The sequence below is a fragment of the Ovis aries genome, chromosome 22 (assembly GCF_016772045.2).
Source record: "Ovis aries strain OAR_USU_Benz2616 breed Rambouillet chromosome 22, ARS-UI_Ramb_v3.0, whole genome shotgun sequence".
In the NCBI taxonomy this organism is placed as follows: domain Eukaryota; kingdom Metazoa; phylum Chordata; class Mammalia; order Artiodactyla; family Bovidae; genus Ovis; species Ovis aries.
The window spans coordinates 41731519-41752663 of record NC_056075.1 but is presented as its reverse complement, the minus strand read 5'-3'; the positions used below and the strand labels follow the sequence as shown (position 1 = coordinate 41752663).

General features: G+C 38.6%; 1 protein-coding gene across 13 annotated transcripts in view; it reads right to left on the bottom strand.

Annotated features, from left to right (window-relative positions):
* The window catches only part of PLEKHA1 (pleckstrin homology domain containing A1), a 53865-nt gene that overhangs the window by 31100 nt on the left and 1620 nt on the right, over positions 1-21145 (bottom strand). For 12 of the 13 annotated variants that reach the window (XM_060404773.1, XM_060404769.1, XM_060404770.1 and 9 more), the window contains exon 2: positions 3062-3222. In XM_060404773.1, the coding sequence (XP_060260756.1) occupies positions 3062-3202 (141 nt within the window). In that variant the 5' untranslated portion in view covers positions 3203-3222. Of the gene's footprint in view, positions 1-3061; positions 3223-21145 lie in introns of those variants that run through there. The other variant, XM_042238861.1, reaches the window with a different exon arrangement.

Below are 21145 nucleotides of genomic sequence, written 5' to 3'. Positions count from 1 at the left end.
TTCAACCACAATAACCTTAGCAAGACATTTTACTAAAGTTTTCATGAAGAGGTATGTCTTAATACATTTTAAAGTGACACAAAGCTGGTATTGAAGGCTAATACATTGGATGATAGAACGCAGATTGTAAAAGATTCTGATTAGTTGGAATGAAGAGATAAAATTATTAAGAACTGAATAAAAAGACAGATTTAAAATTCTGCACTCCATTCAAAAAAACATGGGCTAATTAATTACACCACAGAAATCTGGCTTTAAAAAAAAGAGTTCATGTGAAGAAGATCTAGCTAAGTACACACTTTAACATATACCCTCCCTGCTACAGCCAAAGCCAACTGTTTTCCAGGTACGACACAGGGTTCCTTACTTTGATTTCCTGCCCCACGCTATTGGGTGAGCACTGACTACCCATTTCTTCACATCCTGGCCAAAATCATACTCTTTCTTCCGAGTCAATTTCAAATGTTACTACCACTTCTGGGAAGACTTTCACTCCCTCTGCTAGCTACAATCACAACTTACAATCAAGCAGTTGTAAAAAACATTCAGGAGAAACTATACAAGAGTCAACCAGATCTTATGAAAGAGACAAATCAAGCGAAGCTCATAGGTAGAACTGAGCGATGGCTTGTGTGGGGAGGAAAATCAGAAACTGGAATCTAGTAAACTGTAATAAGTCAAGAGGGGCCAAGTTACTCCCCACCTTGGAAACGTGGAGTGGGATTGTGCTGCAGATTAAGAGATGGGCAATAAAAAGGAGGAAATGGATTCATGTTTTTTTTAAAAAAGGAAAAAAAAACAAGGTAAACATGAACTTTGGATTTCTGCTGACTTGCTCCTTCTCCCAATGACTCTGGTCAAGTAAATAAAGGTATTAATCACATGGCTACACAGACAGGTTACTATCACCCAAGGAAGTTGCTCACACTCAGAGATAGGGGAGTAACACAGGGTATCAATGTGTTCAATAAGGACAAAGGTAGAGAAGACACAGTTTCTAGCAAAAAAAGCCTCATACAAGGTCAGCAACCAAATAATGTAAACTGAATTAAAATACAAATAATCCTCCCAAATTTGAAAGGCTGCATGTGGATATAGCACCCAATGTATAGAGAATCAGAGGGTAAAAGTAGATCAATGAATAGGCGATACAAAGAACTAGATTGGGCATACAGAACAATAATTAAAGCTGTCTCAAATATGATAAATGCCTTTTAGTAATGCATAGTTCAGACAACATAGTGAACATCAGGGATAAATGGGTCTCTTGCATTAAGGAGGAGACTGAATTAATCCTAAGGATTATGATCTCTTACAACTCAAAAAAATTAGTTTGAAGTTTACAATTTCTTATAATTATCAGTAGAAGTTGTCAGTAATATCTGGTATAGTAAATGATAAATGGATAAACTTCAAACCCAACATATATGACATTGTATTTTCTAAAATAATGGCTGATGATAAACTTTCATTACATTGTGTGAGCCTGTGTACATTATAAACCCCTAGAGGCCTTGATTATCACCTTATTACCTTTCATATAAGAGAATTTTTTTAAAAAACCTATCACTATCAAGCTCCAATTCACCTCTCCTTGGTCTGTCCCCATTAGAAGAGATGATGAGGGGATGTTTGCTTCCAGACTAGACTTGCTTTTCACAAAGTTCTGCTGGGATTACTCAGAACCCTGTGGCCTGTAAGGGTACTATCAACTTACTACTTCTTCAATTATCAAGTATTTATCCTATTCTCTTTTTTTCCTTTGATTTTTTTTACTGAAGTGTAGTTGATCTATAATGCTGTGTTAATTTCTGCTGCATATATATATACATATATATATACACGTGTGCAGAAAATGAACATATTATCTGCATGAATGAAGAAAATGAAAGAAAATGAATTCATTTTTATATTCTTTTCCATTATGGTTTATCTGAAAGTATTAAAGATAGTTCCCCACAACTCAAATTCTATATGAACAAATATAAATGTATTAGCAACATGCATTTTGCCTAATCTAAAATCAATATTGAAGAGAAAAAGAATACCACATTCGTTGTTAGGGGTTCTGGTTCCTTCTCTGTGAAACAGAACAGAACTTCCTACCAGTCCCTGCTCTCCTCAACTTTTCATTCCTCACCTGTAGAGGTCATCCCCTAGATCAGATCAGCTTTGAAGTTTGCTAGGGACTCATCTCTTGCTTTGCACATACTTCCTTGCAATATACATCTCAATTTGAATTAAGAGTTTCATGGGTAAAGAAAATTTAAAACTACTCAACAGATGATCTCCAGGCCAAGGCCTCTCACAGATTGTAAAAATGGGATTCTAATCTTTAATAGATGACATCTGCCCCCAGTAATTTGAAAGGTAACCAAAAAACCCCACAAATTCACAAATGGCTGTCACTCAAATCTGACACTAAAAGATGAAAGGACTACACAAGTGCAAGAGTGTCAACTTGGTTAAGCAGCTTATTTACCAGAAGATAGTACTCTTGCCTGGAAAATCCCATGGGCGGAAGAGCCTGGTAGGGTGCAGTCCATGGGGTTGCGAAGAGCGGGACTAAGCGACTTCACTTTCACTTTTCACTTTCATGCACTGGAGAAGGAAATGGCAACCCACTCCAGGGTTCTTGCCTGGAGAATCCCAGGGACAGGGGAGCCTGTAGGCTGCCATCTATGGGGTCGCACAGAGTCAGACACAACTGAAGCAACTTAGCAGAGCAGCAGTAGTCTATCTTAGAGACAGTATCTTAAATCTAAATAATCCAAAAACTTTCTACCAGAGTTAGAGTTGTTTCTCCCAAGGAAGGAAAAACAAACAAATGCCTAAATTTTTATCAAATAAACTGAGCTTCATCTTCTGAACTTTAACACAGTAGGATTTGGGGGAAAAGGGCAAGGAGAACAGTAGAAATAAGTAGTCAGTAGAAATAAATTTAAACATATGTTGTTTAGGAAGACAAATCCTAACACCTGAATAGTATATCAAATACTTTAATAATTAATAATTAAAATCCATATGCTGTTGAAGTGGGAACGTTTTGGATTTTACAAACCTGTGGATTATCCATGTACCATACAAAACTATCTTCTCTAGTATCCAGTATGAAGTACCTCCGAAGAAACTTCCCACTGTTTTCATTTTCTTCAATGTCTAGAAAACCACAAATGCGATTCTGACGATCCACATAAGGCATTTCTGGGCTTGAACATTACACTGTAAAAAAAAATTAGCAGTAAGTACTTTTCAGTGGACTTCAAGCACAAAATATGCTACGGTACAGTTAATTCAACAAAGAGTCTACTTTCCAACATTAGCTGGGAGCTGATTAATGTGAATACATAAAAGCAAGGGCAAAAATCACCTGAAATTAAGTTTACTGTGAGTGGTTACTATATGCAACTGTACACTGATAGGGACAAAAGAGAGCTATTCATCTCAGCTGAATAATTTACTTTCTTTTTTCCCCATGAGTAGGCACCATCATCCCCTCTTCATGTTAACAGATAAGAAATTTAACACTGAGTAGGGGAAGTGACTTTCCAAAATTTGTGAACTAGTAGGTAATGAAACAAAACATGAACCAAAATTCTTGGACTCTAGAGTTTATATCTTAATCTTCCCATCTAAAACCCTTAGAATTATTAAACCAAAATGAATCAAAATAAAGTAAGCTAACATGATAAAAAGAGAGATAAGCAGGTATTCTATGCTTAGTAACTCAGTCATGTCTGACTTTTTTGCAATACCATGGACTGTAGCCCACCAGGTTCCTTGTCCATGGGGATTCTCCAGGCAAAAATACTGGAGTGGGTTGCCATGCCCTCCTCCAGGGGTTCTTCCCAACCCAGGGATCAAATACAGGTCTGCGGCATTGCAGGTGCATACTTTACTGTCTGAGTCACCAGTAAGGCAAGTATTATGTGCCTCCTAACAGAAGACACAACATCAGCAATGAAGTGCATATAAAAAAGTTTTATCTCAATCTGATCAAGTCTTTAGATTTCTGTAAAGTCAACTCATAATGCATAGAAAATAAAGACCACAGAGGAACATATCAAACCGCACCACAGGTATTCAATCAGCAAAAGTGGGAAACATTAGGACCAAAAGTCCATTTTATTCAGCAAATAAATATTATAGGAAAAAGAGAGGAGAGAGAAGTTACAGATGAAAAGGAACTTCAGAGGCATATCATACTTTGATTCTGAAGGACTGAAATTTTTGCTGTGTTGATTAAAGTTAAAAACCATAACTTGGGTAAAAGGCAGTGTTTCCATCCATTTTTCCCTAGAACTATAGATATGTGATTCCCTCCTGATGTGATGCAAATCTCTAGATTGTTCTTACTCTGGTCCTTCTAGAGCCAGCGTCAACATCTCGTGACAGCTTGAATTATTTATGTAACTAGTTCCTCATTAAACTCATGGTGAAAATTCAGTTAGAATATGCCCTGACACACTGCCTATCTAAATCACTTATCTGTATGCAGCTAGAGAAATGGTGAAACACACCAAAATTTTTTAAACAAAACTATCTATAAAGTTTGTATACATGTATTATCATAAATCTGATACTTGGAGATGATTTTTTAATAAACTTACCCAAAGTTTTTAAAAACTTCTAAAATGTAATCAAAACTTGAAAAATTAATACACTATGCTAACACATATTGACAGGTAAAAACTATCAACTTGTGTGGTATACTGCTATGAAGAAAGACACAGGCCAAAGGAACAGAATTAAGAGTCCAGAGACAAACCCATACAACTGTGGCTGATTTTCAACAAGGGTGTCAATACCATTCAATGGGAAAGAAAAGCCGCTTTAACAAACAGGGCTGGGACAACTGGCTATTCATATGAAACTTATATTTTTTACTCTCTGTCATGTCAGACTCTTTGTAACTCCTCTGTCTCCAGACAAGAATCCTGGAGAGCGTTGCTATGCCCTCCTCCAGGGGATCTTCCCAACCCAGGGACTGAAGCCAGGTCTCCTGCATTGCAGGTAGATTCTTTACCACCTGAGCCACCAGGGAAGCCCTATTCATATGCTTTAGAATTAAACTGGACCCCTATCTTATAGGGCTTCCCTGAGAGCTCAGTTGGTAAAGAATCTGCCTGCAGATGGTGGACACATGTCCACCCGTGGCTGATTCGTGTCAATGGATGGCCAAAACCACCACAATATTGTAAAGTAATTCAATTCAGTTCAGTCACTCAGTCATGTCCAACTCTTTGTGACCCCATGAACTGCAGCATGCCAGGCCTCCCTGTCCATCACCAACTCTCGGAGTTTACTCAAACTCATGTCCATCGAGTCGGTGATGCCATCCAGCCATCTCATCCTCTGTCATCCCCTTCTCCTCCTGCCCCCAATTCCTCCCAGCATCAGAGTCTTTTCCAATGAGTCAACTCTTCGCATGAGGTGGCCAAAGTACTGGAGTTTCAGCTTTAGCATCATTCCTTCCAAATCCCGGGGCTGATCTCCTTCAGAACGGACTGGCTGGATCTCCTTGCAGTCCAAGGGACTCTCAAGAGTCTTCTCCAACAGCACAGTTCAAAAGCATCAATTCTTAGGTGCTCAGCTTTCTTCACAGTCCAACTCTCACATCCATACATGACCACTGGAAAAACCATAGCCTTGACTAGGCAGACCTTTGTTGGCACAGTAATATCTCTGCTTTTCAATATGCTATCTAGGTTGGTCATAACTTTCCTTCCAAGGAGTAAGCGTCTTTTAATTTCGTGGCTGCAATCACCATCTGCAGTGATTTTGGAGCCCCCCAAAATAAAGTCTGACACTGTTTCCACTGTTTCCCCATCTATTTCCCATGAAGTGATGGGACCAGATGCCATGATCTTCGTTTTCTGAATGTTGAGCTTTAAGCCAACTTTTTCACTCTCCTCTTTCACTTTCATCAAGAGGCTTTTTAAAGTAATTAGCCTCCAATTAAAATAAATTAATTGAAAAAGAAAAAAGAATCTGCCTGCAATGCAGGAGACCCCAGTTCAATTCCTGGGTTGGGAAGATCCGCCGGAGAAAGGGATAGGCTACCTACTCCAGTATTCTTGGGCTTCCCTTGTGGCTCAGCTGGTAAAGAATCCACCTGCAATGAGGGAGACCTGTGTTTGATCCCTGGATTGGGAAGATCCCCTGGAGAAGGGAAAGGTTACCCACTTCAGTATTCTGGCCTGGAGAATCCCATGAACTGTACAGTCCATGGGGTCACCGAGAGTCGGATATGACTGAGCAACTTTCACTTTCACATCTTACACCATATACAAAAAAGTAACTCAAAATGAATTAATCAAAATATAACAGCTAAAACTACAAAACTTTAGGAAAACAGAAGAAAATCCATGACCTTGGACTTGGCAATGAATTCTTATATATGACACTGAAAGCACAATCAACAAAAGAAAAAATAAGACAAATTGGACTTCACAAAAATTAAAATAATTTTTGCATCAAAGGACATCAGGAAAATGAAACAAAACCCTATAGAATGGGAGGAAATATTTGAAGTCACAGTCTAATATCCAGAATATACCAAAACAACTCTTAAACTCAACAACAAAAGTACAAATCCAGTTTAAAAATGGACAAAGGACTTAAAAAGACATTCCTCTCAAAGAAGAGAAGCAAATGGCCAACCAGAACACAAAAAGATGCTCGAATTATCTGTCACTAGGGAAACGTAAATCAAAAGCACAATGAGCTACCACTTCACACCCACTAGAATGGATATAATTAAGAGAGGAAAATAGTAAGTATCGGCAAGGAAGTAGAGAAATTGGAACCCTCCTACATCGCTGGTGGGAATGTAAATGGCACAACAGCTGCATAAAACAGTTTGGTGAGTCTTCAAAAGTTAAACACAGAATGACCATGTGACTCAGCATCTCCACTCCCAGGTATATATCCAAAAGAATTAAAACACTTATACATGAACTTATGCTTACACTTATACTCAACTTATACTCACTTATACATGAACACTGATGGCAATACTAACCACAAGAGCCAAAAAGTGTAAACAACCCATGTCCATCAACATGTATAATACATACAATGGAATATTATCCAGACACAGAAAGGAATGAGCTATCAATACTTTCAGTCAAATTCCAACATATTTTATAAAAACTGATGAGGTGATTCTATTCTTTTTTTTTTGTTTGATGATTCTATTCTGTACGTTGAAATGCAAAGACCTAGAAAAGCTAAATCTATTTTCCAAAGAACAGACTTATACTACTTGATTTCAAGACTAACCATAGAGCTACAGCAATAAAGATAGTGTAGGATTGGTAAAAAGATAACAATAAATACAGGGAATAGAATAGCATCCAGAAACAGACTCATATATATACTGTCAACAGATTTTCAACAGATGTCAATGCAATTCCAAACATCTTCAATAAATGATGTTGGAATAATTAGTGAGTCATGTGGAAAAAAATTAACTTGAAATGGATTGGAAACCTAATATGCAATTAAAATTCTAATACATTTATATATACACATATATAAAATATATACCGATATATATTTTATGACTATATGGGATTCCCAGGTAGCTCAGTGGTAAAGAATCCACCTGTCAATGCAGGAGATTCCGGAGATGTGGATTGGATCCCTGAGTTGGGCAGACCCCCTGGAAGGGGAAATGGCAACACACTCTAGTATCCTTGTCAGGAAAATCCCAAGGACAGGAGAGGGCTACAGTCTGTGGGGTCGCACAGACTCGGACACGACTGAGCGTGCACACACATACATGAACATATACATACCTAAATGAAAGTTTTCATGACCTTAGGGTTAGATAAAGATTTCTTAGGTGAGACATGAAGAGCCTAAACCATAGACATGGTTAATATAATGGACTTAATAAAAATTAAAAACTGCTCTTTGAAAGACATCAGTAAGAAGTCAAATGAAGAGCTGCAGAACATGAGAAAATATTCAGTACACATATATCTATCACATAACACATATCCAAAAACAGGCAAGAACTATTACAATAAGACAAACAAAAAAAACTGGAAAATAGGCAAAAAAAATCTGGACAAGTCAACAAAGAAGACAATGGTTTTTTTAAAATAATAAAAAAGGAAAAGACATACAAATAATAAATAAGCATATAAAGATGCTCATCATTAGTCAAGAAGATGTTACAAATAAAACCTGTGAGATACCACTGCACACCTACTGAAATGGCTAAAACAAAAACAAAGAAAACCCTGGCAATACCTAATGCTGTCAAGAATGTTAAGCAAATGAACACTCTCTCATATTACTGAAGGGAATGCAAAATGGCAAAGCAACTTGGGAAGACACTTTGGCAGTTTCTTAGAAAGTTATACCTACCCTTAACAATACGACCCAGCAATCCCACTCCTAGGTATTTATCCCAGTGAATCGCAATCTTACGTTTACACAAAGTGAAGTGAAAGTGAAAGTCGCTCAGTTGTGTCCAACTCTTTGAGACCCCATGGACTGTCCACGGGATTTTCCAGGCCAGAATACTGGAGTGGGTGGCCTTCTCCTTCTCCAGGGGATCTTCCCGACCCAGGGATGGAACCCAGTCTCCTGCACTGCAGGCAGATTCTTTACCAGCTGAGCCACCAGGAAAGCCCATCTATATGCAAATGTCTAAAATGACATTATTCATAATTGGCAAAACGCAGAAACAATCCAAATGTTCTTTAACTGGTAAATGAAGACACTGTGTTATATCCAATGCAGTGGAATACTACCTAGCAAAATAAAGGAACAAAGTGGAGATATATACAATGTGTGTAAATGCCAGATGCATTTGGCTAAGTGAGAGAAGTCAGACCACAGGGCTACAGGGACAGAGAACAGATCAGTAACAGTGGCTGACTTCAAAGGGTAATTTATGGAGTGACAAAACTGTTCTGATCATGACTGTGATAGGACACACAACCATGCATTTATCAAAAATAGCAGGCTCACACACCACACAGAGTGAGCTGTACTGCATACAAAAGAAAAAAAAGAAAAACCTACAGTGACATAAAGCAGACAACAGTTGCTAGGGCTTGTGATAGGCGTGACTACAAAAGAAGACTAGAGAAAAAATTTTTTGGCAACACAGATGTTGCATATCTAGACTGTGGTACAGCCTAAACAATTACATGCATCCATCAAAACTTATAGAACTGTACAATAAAATGGGTAAAATTCACTGTATGTAGAATTATACCTCAATAATGGTGATATGTTCTTGAAACATATACACTCACCCAAAATGGCTAAAATTAAAACAGACTGACACCATCAAATATTGTCAAAGGTGTGGTGCATCCAGAATTTATGTATTGCTGATGAGAATGTAAAATGGTACAAGCACTGTGGGAAAAGTTCTGGCAATAAAACCAAACATACACCTAACCCAGCCATTCTATCCCTAAGTATTTACTCAAGAGAAATGAAAGTATATTCACGCAAAGAGTAATTCATAAATATTCATAGCTGCTTTATTCATAACAGCTCCAAACCAGAAACAACACAAATGTCCATCAAAAGGTGAATAGATACTGTGTTTGAAAACATAGTATATTTTTAGTATGGAATAGCACTCACAATATAAAGGAACTCGTAATGCATGCAACAATATGGTCAAAACTCATCAATTGTTAACTTTAAAAGTTTAGTTTATGTCCTTTAACTCCAAAATTTTTTGTAAATCCAGAACAAAAAATTCACTGATAAATGTGACTACAAATAACTTTTTAAAAAATATTCTGTGTGGCAAGTCCTGATAGTAAGTCAAAACCAGTGGAAAATACTTGCACCTTACATGACAAAAGGCTAATCTCCCTAAAATTTAGCTTGCAAAAAATGTCAAGGGAAATATATCAAAACTTCAATAGAGAAATCAGTTAAGACATGAACAGATATTCCACAAGGAAAAACATAAAAATGACCCTTAAATATATGAAGAGATGCTCAACTTCACTCATATAACAAAATCCCAAAATAACATACAGAGATATAGCAGACATTGCTACTGACATCACAAAAAAAGGCAACAGACTTCATGTGCCTCCTTGTGGAATTTATACCATCTATCATTTATGTGGGAAAAAAAGTGTAAAAATACCCAAATCAAGATCTAACTACCAATTTACAGGAAACAGAGAAGACAGAGAAAAGAACATGTTCAACTATATCAGAGATTCAAATAGAAAAAGTCCACATTCTTGGAAGTTTCTCAGGACAAACAACATGGTTTCTTCAGAAATAAATTCCAAAGGAGCAGTGGGAAAGAAACCGGAGGAAGAGCCTATAGATTAAAAGACCTGAAAAGACATAATTACAACAGGAGGACCTTATTTAAATCTTGTTAATAACAACAACACTGGTTTATCTAAGGAAACTGGATATTTGAATACTGCCTCAAGATATTAAGGAAATAGCTAATTTTTTTTCCAGTGCAATGATATTGTGGTTATATTACTAACAGAATGGATCCTTATAATCTAAAGATATTTATTCAGCCAAAGTGTTACCTGAATAATCTGAAAGGAGGGAAGGACAAAGGAGGGATGGCCCAGGTTGATATCTATTGGGACTAAATGCTGGGTACTATTGTTATACCATTCTGTCTACTTCTGTGGATATTCACAGCTCTTCATTACAAAAACAAAAGTTCCCCCCAAAATCTATACTGCACAGAGATACCATTTCTCATCTGTGAGACTGGCAAAAATTCAAAAGTTTGATAATATACTATAATAGTAAGGCTGTGAGAAAATAGGAACTCTCTTAAATTGCTGGTGGGAATGCAGAATGGTACAGCCCTATCAAGGTGAATTTGGCATCATTTAACAAAATCAAATGTGCATTTCTCCTATGACTGACAATCCTACTTGCTACTGTAATTCTGTAACTTTTTTATTTAAACGATTTCACTTCATGTACCTCAACAATAGGACAATGCAAACATATTGATGCTATGATTATATTTAAAATAAAATAAAACAATTTTTATTTGCTATTAGGAATCTGAATTTTCACAGTAAAAGAAAAAATATACAAATGCAACACAAAAGGAAAAATTCTACACAATGCATCTGAATTAGTATGATGGAACGCTATGACAAACCTCAGTTCAGTTCAGTTCAGTCCGTCATGTCCAACTCTTTGTGAACCCATGGACTGCAGCACGCCAGGCCTCCCTGTCCATCAGCAACTCCCAGAGATTACTCAAACTCATGTCCATTGAGTTGGTGATGCCATTCAACCATCTCATCCTCTGTCCTCCCCTTCTCCTCCCTCCTTCAATCTTTCCCAGCATCAGGGTCTTTTCAATAAGTCAGTTCTTCGCATGAGGTGCCCAAAGTATTGGACTTTCAGCTTCAGCATCAGTGCTTCCAACGAATATTCAGGACTGATTTCCTTTAGGATGGACTGGTTGGATCTCCTTGCAGTCCAAAGGACTCTCAAGAGTCTTCTCCAATACCACAGTTCAAAATCATCAATTCTTCAGCACTCAGCTTTCTTTATGGTCCAACTCTCATATCCATATATGACTACTGGAAAAACCATAGCTTTGACCAGAAAGACCTTTGTTGGCAAAGTAATGTCTCTGCTTTTTAATATGCTGTCTAGGTTGGTCATAACTTTTCTTTCAAGGAGCAAGTGTCTTTTAATTTCATGGCTGCAATCACCATCTGCAGTCATTTTGGAGCCCCCAAAAATAAAGTCTGACTGTTTTTACTCTTTCCCCATCTATTTGCCATGAAGTGATGGGATCGAATGCCATGATCTTAGTTTTCTGAATATGGAGCTTTAAGCCAGGTTTTTCACTCTCCTCTTTCACTTTCATCAAGAGGCTCTTTAGTTCTTCTTCACTTTCTACCATAAGGGTGGTGTCATCTACATATCTGAGGTTACTGATATTTCTCCCAGCAATCTTGATTCCAAGTTGTGCTTCATCCAGCCAGGCATTTCACGTGATGTACTCTGCATATAAGTTAAATAAGCAGGGTGACAATATACAGCCTTGATATACTCCTTTCCCTATTTGGAACTAGTCTGTTGTTCCATGTCCAGTTCTAACTGTTGCTTCCTGACCTGCATATAGGTTTCTCAAGAGGCAGGTCAGGTGGTCAGGTATGCCCATCTCTTTCAGAATTTTTCACAGTTTTTTGTGATCCACACAGTCAAAGGCTTTGGTATAGTCAATAAAGCAGAAATAGATGTTTTTCTGGAACTCTCTTGCTTTTTTGATGATCCAGCAGATGTTGGCAATTTGATCTCTGATTCCTCTGCCTTTTCTAAATCCAGTTTGAACATCTGGAAGTTCACAGTTCACATACTATTGGAGCCTGGCTTGGAGAATTTTGAGCATTACTTTACTCTTGAGAAACCTATATGCAGGTCAAGAAGCAACAGTTAGAACTGGACATGGAACATCAGACTGGTTCCAAATAGCGAAAAGAGTACATCAAGGCTGTCTATTGTCACCCTGCTTATTTAACTTCTATGCAGAGTACATCATGAGAAATGCTGGGCTGGAAGAAGCACAAGCTGGAATCAAGACTGCCGGGAGAAATATCAATAACCTCAGTTACGCAGATGACACCACCCTTATGGCAGAAAGTAAAAAGGAACTAAAAAGCCTCTTGATGAAACTGAAAGAGGACAGTGAAAAAGTTGGCTTAAAACCCAACATTCAGAAAACAAAGATCATGGCATCCGGTCCCATCACTTCATGGCAAATAGATGGGGAAACAGTGGAAATAGTGTCAGACTTTATTTTGGGGGGCTTCAAAATCACTGCAGATGGTGATTGCAGCCATGAAATTAAAAGACGCTTACTCCTTGGAAGGAAAGTTATGACCAACCTAGGTAGTGAAGTCGCTCAGTTGTGTCCGACTCTTTGTGACCCCATGGACACCAGGCTCCTCCGTCTATGGGATTTTCTAGGCAAGAATACTGGAGTGGGTTGCCATTTCCTTTTCCAACCAACCTAGATAGCGTATTGAAAAGCAGAGATATTACTTTGCCAACAAAGGTCCATCTAGTCAAGGCTATGGTTTTTCCAGTGGTCATGTATGGATGTGAGAATTGGACTGTGAAGAAAGCTGAGCACCGAAGAATTGATGCTTTTGAAATGTGGTGTTGGAGAAGACTCTTGAGAGTCCCTTGGACTGCGAGGAGATCCAACCAGTCCATCCTAAAGGAGATCCAGTCCTGGGTGTTCTTTGGAGGACTGATGCTGAAGGTGAAACTCCAATACTTTGGCCATCTCATGCGAAGAGCTGACTCACTGGAAAAGACTCTGATGCTGGGAGGGATTGGGGGCAGGAGGAGAAGGGGACAACAGAGGATGAGATGGCTGGATGGCATCACTGACTCAATGGACATGAGTTTGAGTAAACTCCGAGAGTTGGTGATGGATGGGGAGGCCTGGCGTGCTGTGATTCATGGGGTCGCAGAGTCGGACATGACTGAGTGACTGAACTGAACTGAACTTACTAGTGTGTGAGATGAGTGCAATTGTGTGGTAGTTTGAGCATTCTTTGGCACTGTCTTTCTTTAGGATTGGAATGAAAACTGACCTTTTCCAGTCCTGTGGCCACTGCTGAGTTTTCCAAATTTGCTGGCATATTGAGTGCAGCACTTTCACAGCATCATCTTTCAGGATTTGAAATAGCTCAACTGGAATTCCATCACCTCCACTAGCTTTATTCTTAGTGATGCTTCCTAAGGCCCACTTGACTTCACATTCCAGATGTCTAGCTCTAGGTGAGTGATCACACCATCGTGATGATCTGGGTCGTGAAGATCTTTTTTGTATAGCTCTTCCATGTAGTCTTGCCACCTCTTCTTAGTATCTTCTGCTTCTGTTTGGTCCATGCCATTTCTGTCCTTTATTGTGCCCATCTTTGCATGAAATGTTCCCTTGGTATCTCTAATTTTCTTGAAGAGATCTCTAATCTTTTCCTTCTATTGTTTTCCTCTATTTCTTTGCACTGATCACTGAGGAAGGCTTTCTTATCTCTCCTCACTAGTCTTTGGAACTCTGCATTCAAATGTGTGTATCCTTCCTTTTCTCCTTCGCTTTTGCTTGTCTTTTTTTCACAGCTATTTGTAAGGTCTCCTCAGACAACCATTTTGGTTTTTGCATTTCTTTCTCTTGGGGGCAGTCTTGATACCTGTGTCTCCTGTCATGAACCTCTGTCCATCGTTCTTTGGCACTCTATCAGATCTAGTCCCTTGAATCTATTTGTCACTGCCACTGTATAATTGTAAGGGATTTGACTTGGGTCATACCTGAATGGTCTAGTGGTTTTCCCTACTTTCTTCAATTTAAGTCTGAATTTGGCCATAAGGAGTTCATGATTTAAGCCACAGTTAGCTCCCGGTCTTGTTTTTGCTGACTATATACAGCTTCTCCATATTTGGCTGCAAAGAATATAATCAATCTGATTTTGGTACTGACCATCTGGTGATGTCCATGTGTAGAGTCTTCTCTGGTGTTGTTGGAAGAGGGTGTTTGCTAGGACCAGTGCATTCTCTTGGCAAAACTCTATTAGTCTTTGCCCTGCTTCATTCTGTACTTCAAGGCCAAATTTGCCTGTTACTCCAGGTGTTTCTTGACTTTCTACTTTTGCATTTCATTCCTCTATAATGAAAAGGTCACCTTTTTGGGGTGTTAGTTCTAGAAGGTCTTGGAGGTCTTCATAGAACTGTTCAGCTTCTTCAGCATTACTGGTCAGGGCATAAACTTGGATTACCGTGATACTGAATGGTTTGCCTTGGAAATGAACAGAGATCATTCTGTCATTTTTGACTTTGCATCCAAATACTACATTTTGGACACTTCTGTTGACTATGATGGCTACTCCATTTCTTCTAAGGGATTCTTGCCCACAGTAATAGATATAATGGTCATCTGAGTTAAATTCACCCATTCCAGTCCATTTTAGTTTGCTGATTCCTAAAATGATTCCTGCCCATCAGAACAAGACCCAGTTTCCCCCTCAGTCATTCTCTCCCATCAAGAAGCTTCCATAAGCCTCTTATCCTTCTCCATCAGAGGGCAGACAGACTGAAAACCACACTCACAGAATACTAACAATCTGATCATATGGAGCACAGCCTTGTCTAACTCAATGATTAACTATGAGCCATGCCATGTAGGGCCACCCAAGACAGACGGGTCATGGTGCAGAGTTCTGATAAAATGTGGTCCACTGGAGAAGGGAGTGGCAAACCACTTCAGTATTCTTGCCTTGAGAACCCCATGAACAGTATGAAAAGGCGAAAAGATAGGACACTGAAAGATGAACTCCCCAGGTCAGTAGGTGCCCATTATGCTACTGGAGATCAGCGGAGAAATAACCCCAGAAAGAATGGAGAGGCAGAGTCAAAGCAAAAACAACACCCAGTTATGGATGTGACTGGTGATAGAAGCAAAGTCTGATGCTATAAAGAGCAATATTGCATAGGAACCTGGAATGTTAGGTCCATGAGTCAAGGCAAATTGGAAGTGGTCAAAGAGGAGACGGCAAGAGTGAACATTGACATTTTAGTAATCAGCAAGCTAAAATGGACTGGCATGACAAATCTAGACAGCATATTAAAAAGCAGAGACATCACTTCGCTGAGAAAGGTCTGTATAGTCAAAGCTATGATTTTCCCAGTAGTCATGTATGGATGTGAGAGTTGGACCATAAAGAAAGCTGAGTGCTGAAGAATTGATGATTTTGAACTGTGGTATTGGAGAAGACTCTTGAGAGTCCTTTGGACTGCAAGGAGACCCAACCAGTCCATCCTAAAGGAAATCAACCCTGAATATTCACCAGAAGGACTAATGCTGAATCTGAAGCTCCAATACTTTGGCCACCTGATGCAAAGAGCTGCTGACTCAGTGTAAAAGATGCCGATGCTGGGGAAGATTGAAGACAAAAGGAGAAGAGGGTGGCAGAGGATGAGATGGTTGGATAGCATTACTGACTCCATAGACATGAATTTGAGCAAACTTTGGGAGACAGTGAAGGCATCTCACACTTAACAAACTGGGTGCAGATATACCCCCTCGGCAATCTGTTCCCCTCTGTCCTTCCCATCTCAGTAAACAGTCACTCACTTCTTCCAGCTGTTCAGGCAAAATTTGGAGTCACAGTGGATCAAGATTTCTCTCATTCCATGTCCAATCCATAAGAAAATCCTATCTGCTCCATCTTCTAAATACATTCAGAATCCCACCACTTCTCACCAGATGCATTGCTGACATTCTGGCCCAAGCTACCATTACCTCTCAGCTGGATTATTCCAAGGGCTCCCACTTCACTCCATTCTTCATAAAGCTGTCAGTGATCTCATTAAAACACATAGTCAAGTGTTTATTCAATATTTGCAAGTAAACATTCATTTGATTTAATCCTTATAACAACAATTTTACAAATGAGAAAACCAAAGAATAGATTTTTTGTTTAACTTTTTATTTTGTATTGGGGTATAGCTGATTAACAATGATATGACAGTTTCAAGTGATCAGCAAAGGATCTCAGCCATACATACATATGTATTCATTCTCCCCCAAACTCCCCTCTTACGCAAGTTGCCAAGTAACATTGAGCAGAGTTCCAAGAGTCTCTTAGTTCCATGACCAGGGATTGAACCCAGGCCCCCTACAGTGGAAGTGTGGAGTCCTAACCACTGGACCTCCAGGGAATTCCTTTCTCTAAGATCTCTTCCAAAGCACAGGTTTTAAAAATAACTTGGCCAAGGTCACACGATTAAGAAGTAGCAGAGCCAGGATCCAAACCAGGGGAATCTGGCTCTAAAGCCCATGCTCTTCAATACTGTATGTCACTCTGCTCAAAAAAACTCTGCAACTTCAGCTGCTTATTAGAATTACCTGATGCCTAGACTAGAGCATCCAGACCAACTAAATCAGAAACTCTGGAGATGGGATCTAATCATCGGTACACTTTTAAAGCTCCCCCAATAATTCCCATGTTTGGCCAGGATTAAGAATCATTGGTTTAATTCAATCCCATCGCATTCAAAGTAAAAACCAAAGCTCTTACAAAGATACACAGGCTTCACCTACCCTACTCAACCTGTCCCAAACCCCCTTGATTAGCTACACATCTGGCCACTGGATGCCTACTACACTAGACAAGCTCCCCACTCAGAGCCTTTTCACTCAAATATCACTCTCTCAGTGAAGCCTTCTTGACATCCTATTGAAAACTGAAAATGCTCCAAATTGTCCTGCCACTTCCCATCTCCATTCCCTGCTTCATTCTTCTTCTCAGTATTTATTGCTAACAAACAATATCATTTATTTATTTATCTATTTCTTGTCTGTTTCCCGACACTGGAAAGTAGGCTTCATGACAGCAACATTTTTATTTTTCCTATTTACTATTGTTTCTCCAGTGCTTAAAACAGTGGCTGGAATATGGAAGGGACTAAGTAACAATCTGCTGAATGAAATATTAAGGAATCCATAATTATTGCATCAAATATAAGTTTCCAGACAGAAAGCTCCTTTTTCCTCATCTGATGAGAAATTGTTTAGATTTAACTGATTTGCTTAGATGATGGAACAGATAAAATTGTATTATTAAAACCACCACAAAGTATATCCATCAGATTTACTTGTGCTCTTAGGAGTGGTTAGAGCATACAAATAGTCATAAATTGATGCACACAGTTAAAAACACTTCATCAGTCAGGAGCCATGAAGTGAGTAAAAAATAAAAACAAAAATCAGAAAGAAAGAAAGAAAGAAAAGAAAAATTAAATTCTGCACAGTGAGACTTCATGAGGCCCACAGGATTTCAGTACTGTTTGCTGATTAGAAGTTGAGTGGGAGTAGTCTTGTCCCAAAACTGCTGACAAACACAAAGCCAAAGATATACAGACATCAAGGATCAAACATCCGTGAAGTCTGGCACCAACACCCGCCTCCACACACACATACAACTCAGGGCTGTGGTACCCTAACCAATGCCTTACCATCATTCCACTCTATACAATCAGTTCACAGAAGACAGGGGAAAAAATGTTAAGTATTCCAAGTGTTCAGGAAGAACACAGGGAAATGAAAATGCTGTCTACCAACAAACTGTGGAAGGGGGCCCCAAGAGAATCATTCACTAAGATCAGAAGCGCCCACGAGGAGAAGAGAGCATCACCTCATTCTCCAGTTCAGTGTCGGCTTATGAGGGAGACTGAGTTACTGTCTCGGGGCCTATGTGAGCAGGGGGACAAGAATTGCTGAGAAATGGCAGGCAGCGCACAGAAAGGGAGCAGACTTAAGCAGCCTGCGTGCTGCCATCTGACATCAAGAGGAAATAAGCTTCCAGTGAGTTAAGTGAAAATTACAGAATGTAGCTGGACTTGTCTTTCTGTTATCAAAAAATCTGGACGGCAGAGTGAAACCTACCTCATCCCCAAACACTCATACGAATCAGCGGGCAGACTGAGAGGACAGGAACAAGGAGGACAGAGTGTAGGTTGGTAAAGGTCTACCCACAGCAAATTTCATATCCAGGGACTGTGCAGTGGGGAGTTTCCCTGCAAGATCTCACCAAAATTTCCAGTTTGGAAGCCTACCAGTCAACATTAACAGCCTGCCACTGTTAACCAAGAGAGAACTTTATTAAGATGGTGAGAAATAGCTGCCTTTTCCCATTTTTCTTCTAACTAGTCCCTGTCCAAATAGACCGACAAAGAGGGAAAAGAGGTATCCAGGGAGTATGCAACAACACCTCCCCACTGCAAGTGCTTCGGGGATGAAGTGGCCAGATACTAGGGTAAAGGAGAAGAGGGGCTTTCATAGACTGAAGGTCTAAACTGAAACAGATTAGACTGAAGCTTTTAAAAGCTGTAAATGATAGAAAAGCTACCACTTTGCCCATGGAGTCATGAGGTAGCAAAAGGGAAGATCCAACAAAGCATGGTTGAAAGCAGTCAACGGTAAAAAATATTAAGCCTTAAGTCTGGTTCTCACCAAGCTCAGACTGCTCAATAACCTGAGGACACATGGAACAGCATCACTGCCCTCACTAATGAGAGGAACACCTGATGTGGAAATTCCCAAGGGGGATTTACTGTACCCGGTAAGACGCTACATTAGAAGTCCTCTGAGAGTGCTTCCAATTCTAAGTGTCTGTGACTCTCCTTTCTTCAGAAAGAGGTTAAACTTCTTGTATCCAGAATCCAGATCTCAATGGTTAAACTATTAAAGGCGAGGTTGCCCAACACAGTAAAACCACAACTTTTTGAACAATAAAACTCTCAGATTGATAAATCTGATAAGAGTTTCATGAAGGAAAAAATAAGACTTCAATATTTTTAAAACTCTCATGACTTAAGTAGACTTTAGTGTTAAACATCCTAAATGACTTTGATTTTCTTTTATATTCAACAGAAATTCCAGTTCAAAGAATGTTTACAATATAAAATCCTCAAAATACCATCTTCCTGAATCAAAGCAACTCAGCTAATCAAAGGCTTACCAAAATAAACAGCAAACACATGTTTGCTTAAATATCTTCTAGGAATTACAAACTCACATGTTCTTTATCATACAGCAGCTACTAGGAAAAGAAATCAGAGTTCAAATGGTTTGGTGTCCCTCATTAAGCACAACAAAGTCCTATGGCTATAGCAAATACCAATAATTTTTATTTTTATATTTGAAAAATCCTACACTTTTATGTTTCTAAGAATAATTAAGCATTACAGACAAAAGCCACAGAAAGTGGCTCTTTGAACTCTAAGAACTCTTTCCTGATACCAGTCAATACATTTCCAAATGCTATGGACTTACAAATGCTCAAAAGAAGTAAAGCTAAATTTTAATATTTATCTCCTATCAAAGCCATTTTATTGTATTATTGTAGATCTAAATGTGAGGCGAATCATTTTGAAATTTTAAATCAAATTTTAATTATTATCAAAAGTAAAATGCTTAAGCATGTAAAAAAGCAATATTTGTATATTACCTCAGTGCACAACTTTGGCAGTTACTGCCACAGAACTTGGAATTTTCTTATAAAAGCAGAATATAACTACTGTCACATCTGACTAATTACTACATTTTGTTCAGAAAACTATTTATCTCCCTCATTCTTAAATGACAGTTATTTAAACAAGAATAATTATTTAACATCAAGCAGTGCGTCAATGTAAAAGCCCAAGTTAAATTACACTAATAAATTACTTCACAGATTTTATTCTGGATTACAAACTGTCATCAGCAGAAGTAACTGTGGGTTTGGCAGTAGGGCTGTAAAAACTTTCAGGCTTAAATAAAAGTCTTATTTTTTTAAGGTGCATTAAATGTTTTTTGAGAGAACAGCCCTATAAAAAGATAAAATGTTTCCACCTTTCCCAAGTACTTTTCAAGGAGTCTTCAATATCACATCCTATATATTAACAATCAACCTGTGAGTATTGCCCACAGTGACTTTTTAAAGAAAATAACTCAATGCTATTCTTAATGTCCTTAGACAATTCTAAAAAGGTCCTTCCGGCTTATGAACTCATAGCAATTTCCTAACAATTGTTTACTTATCCTGTTTCACTGTCTCTCCTAATCTATGACAAACTCAAATTTACACACCAGTTCTTTCCTATTTTGCTATGTTGCTAAAACTTAGGAGAGGGGGGATACAAACCTGCTACTTCCTGCCTTTACCCAAAGCAACAATAAAAATACTAATTAACAAGATAAAGTGAGGTAGAAAGCAGTTTCATACAAATCACATCTTCTCAATGTCACAAAAGTTATCCTCTGCTTACCACAAAGTCATGGCCATATCCTTTGATATGGGTATACTCTTCAAGAGAACCCTGTCAATGGATACACTGTAGGGTTTATAGCTCTACAAAATTGACTATTAACTCAAATTCTGCTAAGCTTAAATATTCTTGTTTCAATCTACAAATATTCTAACATGTCATTTCCCCTGGGGAGATATGACCAAATCAAGGAATATTTTAAACAAACTCTTTGGGGAAATATTTTTTGCCACAAACATGTTAATATAAAAACTTGAGTATGAAAAAAATAGGCTTTTTATTCAGAAAGAATCTTACTATTTTTTTATAACAATTCTTCAAAGTCTTTTGT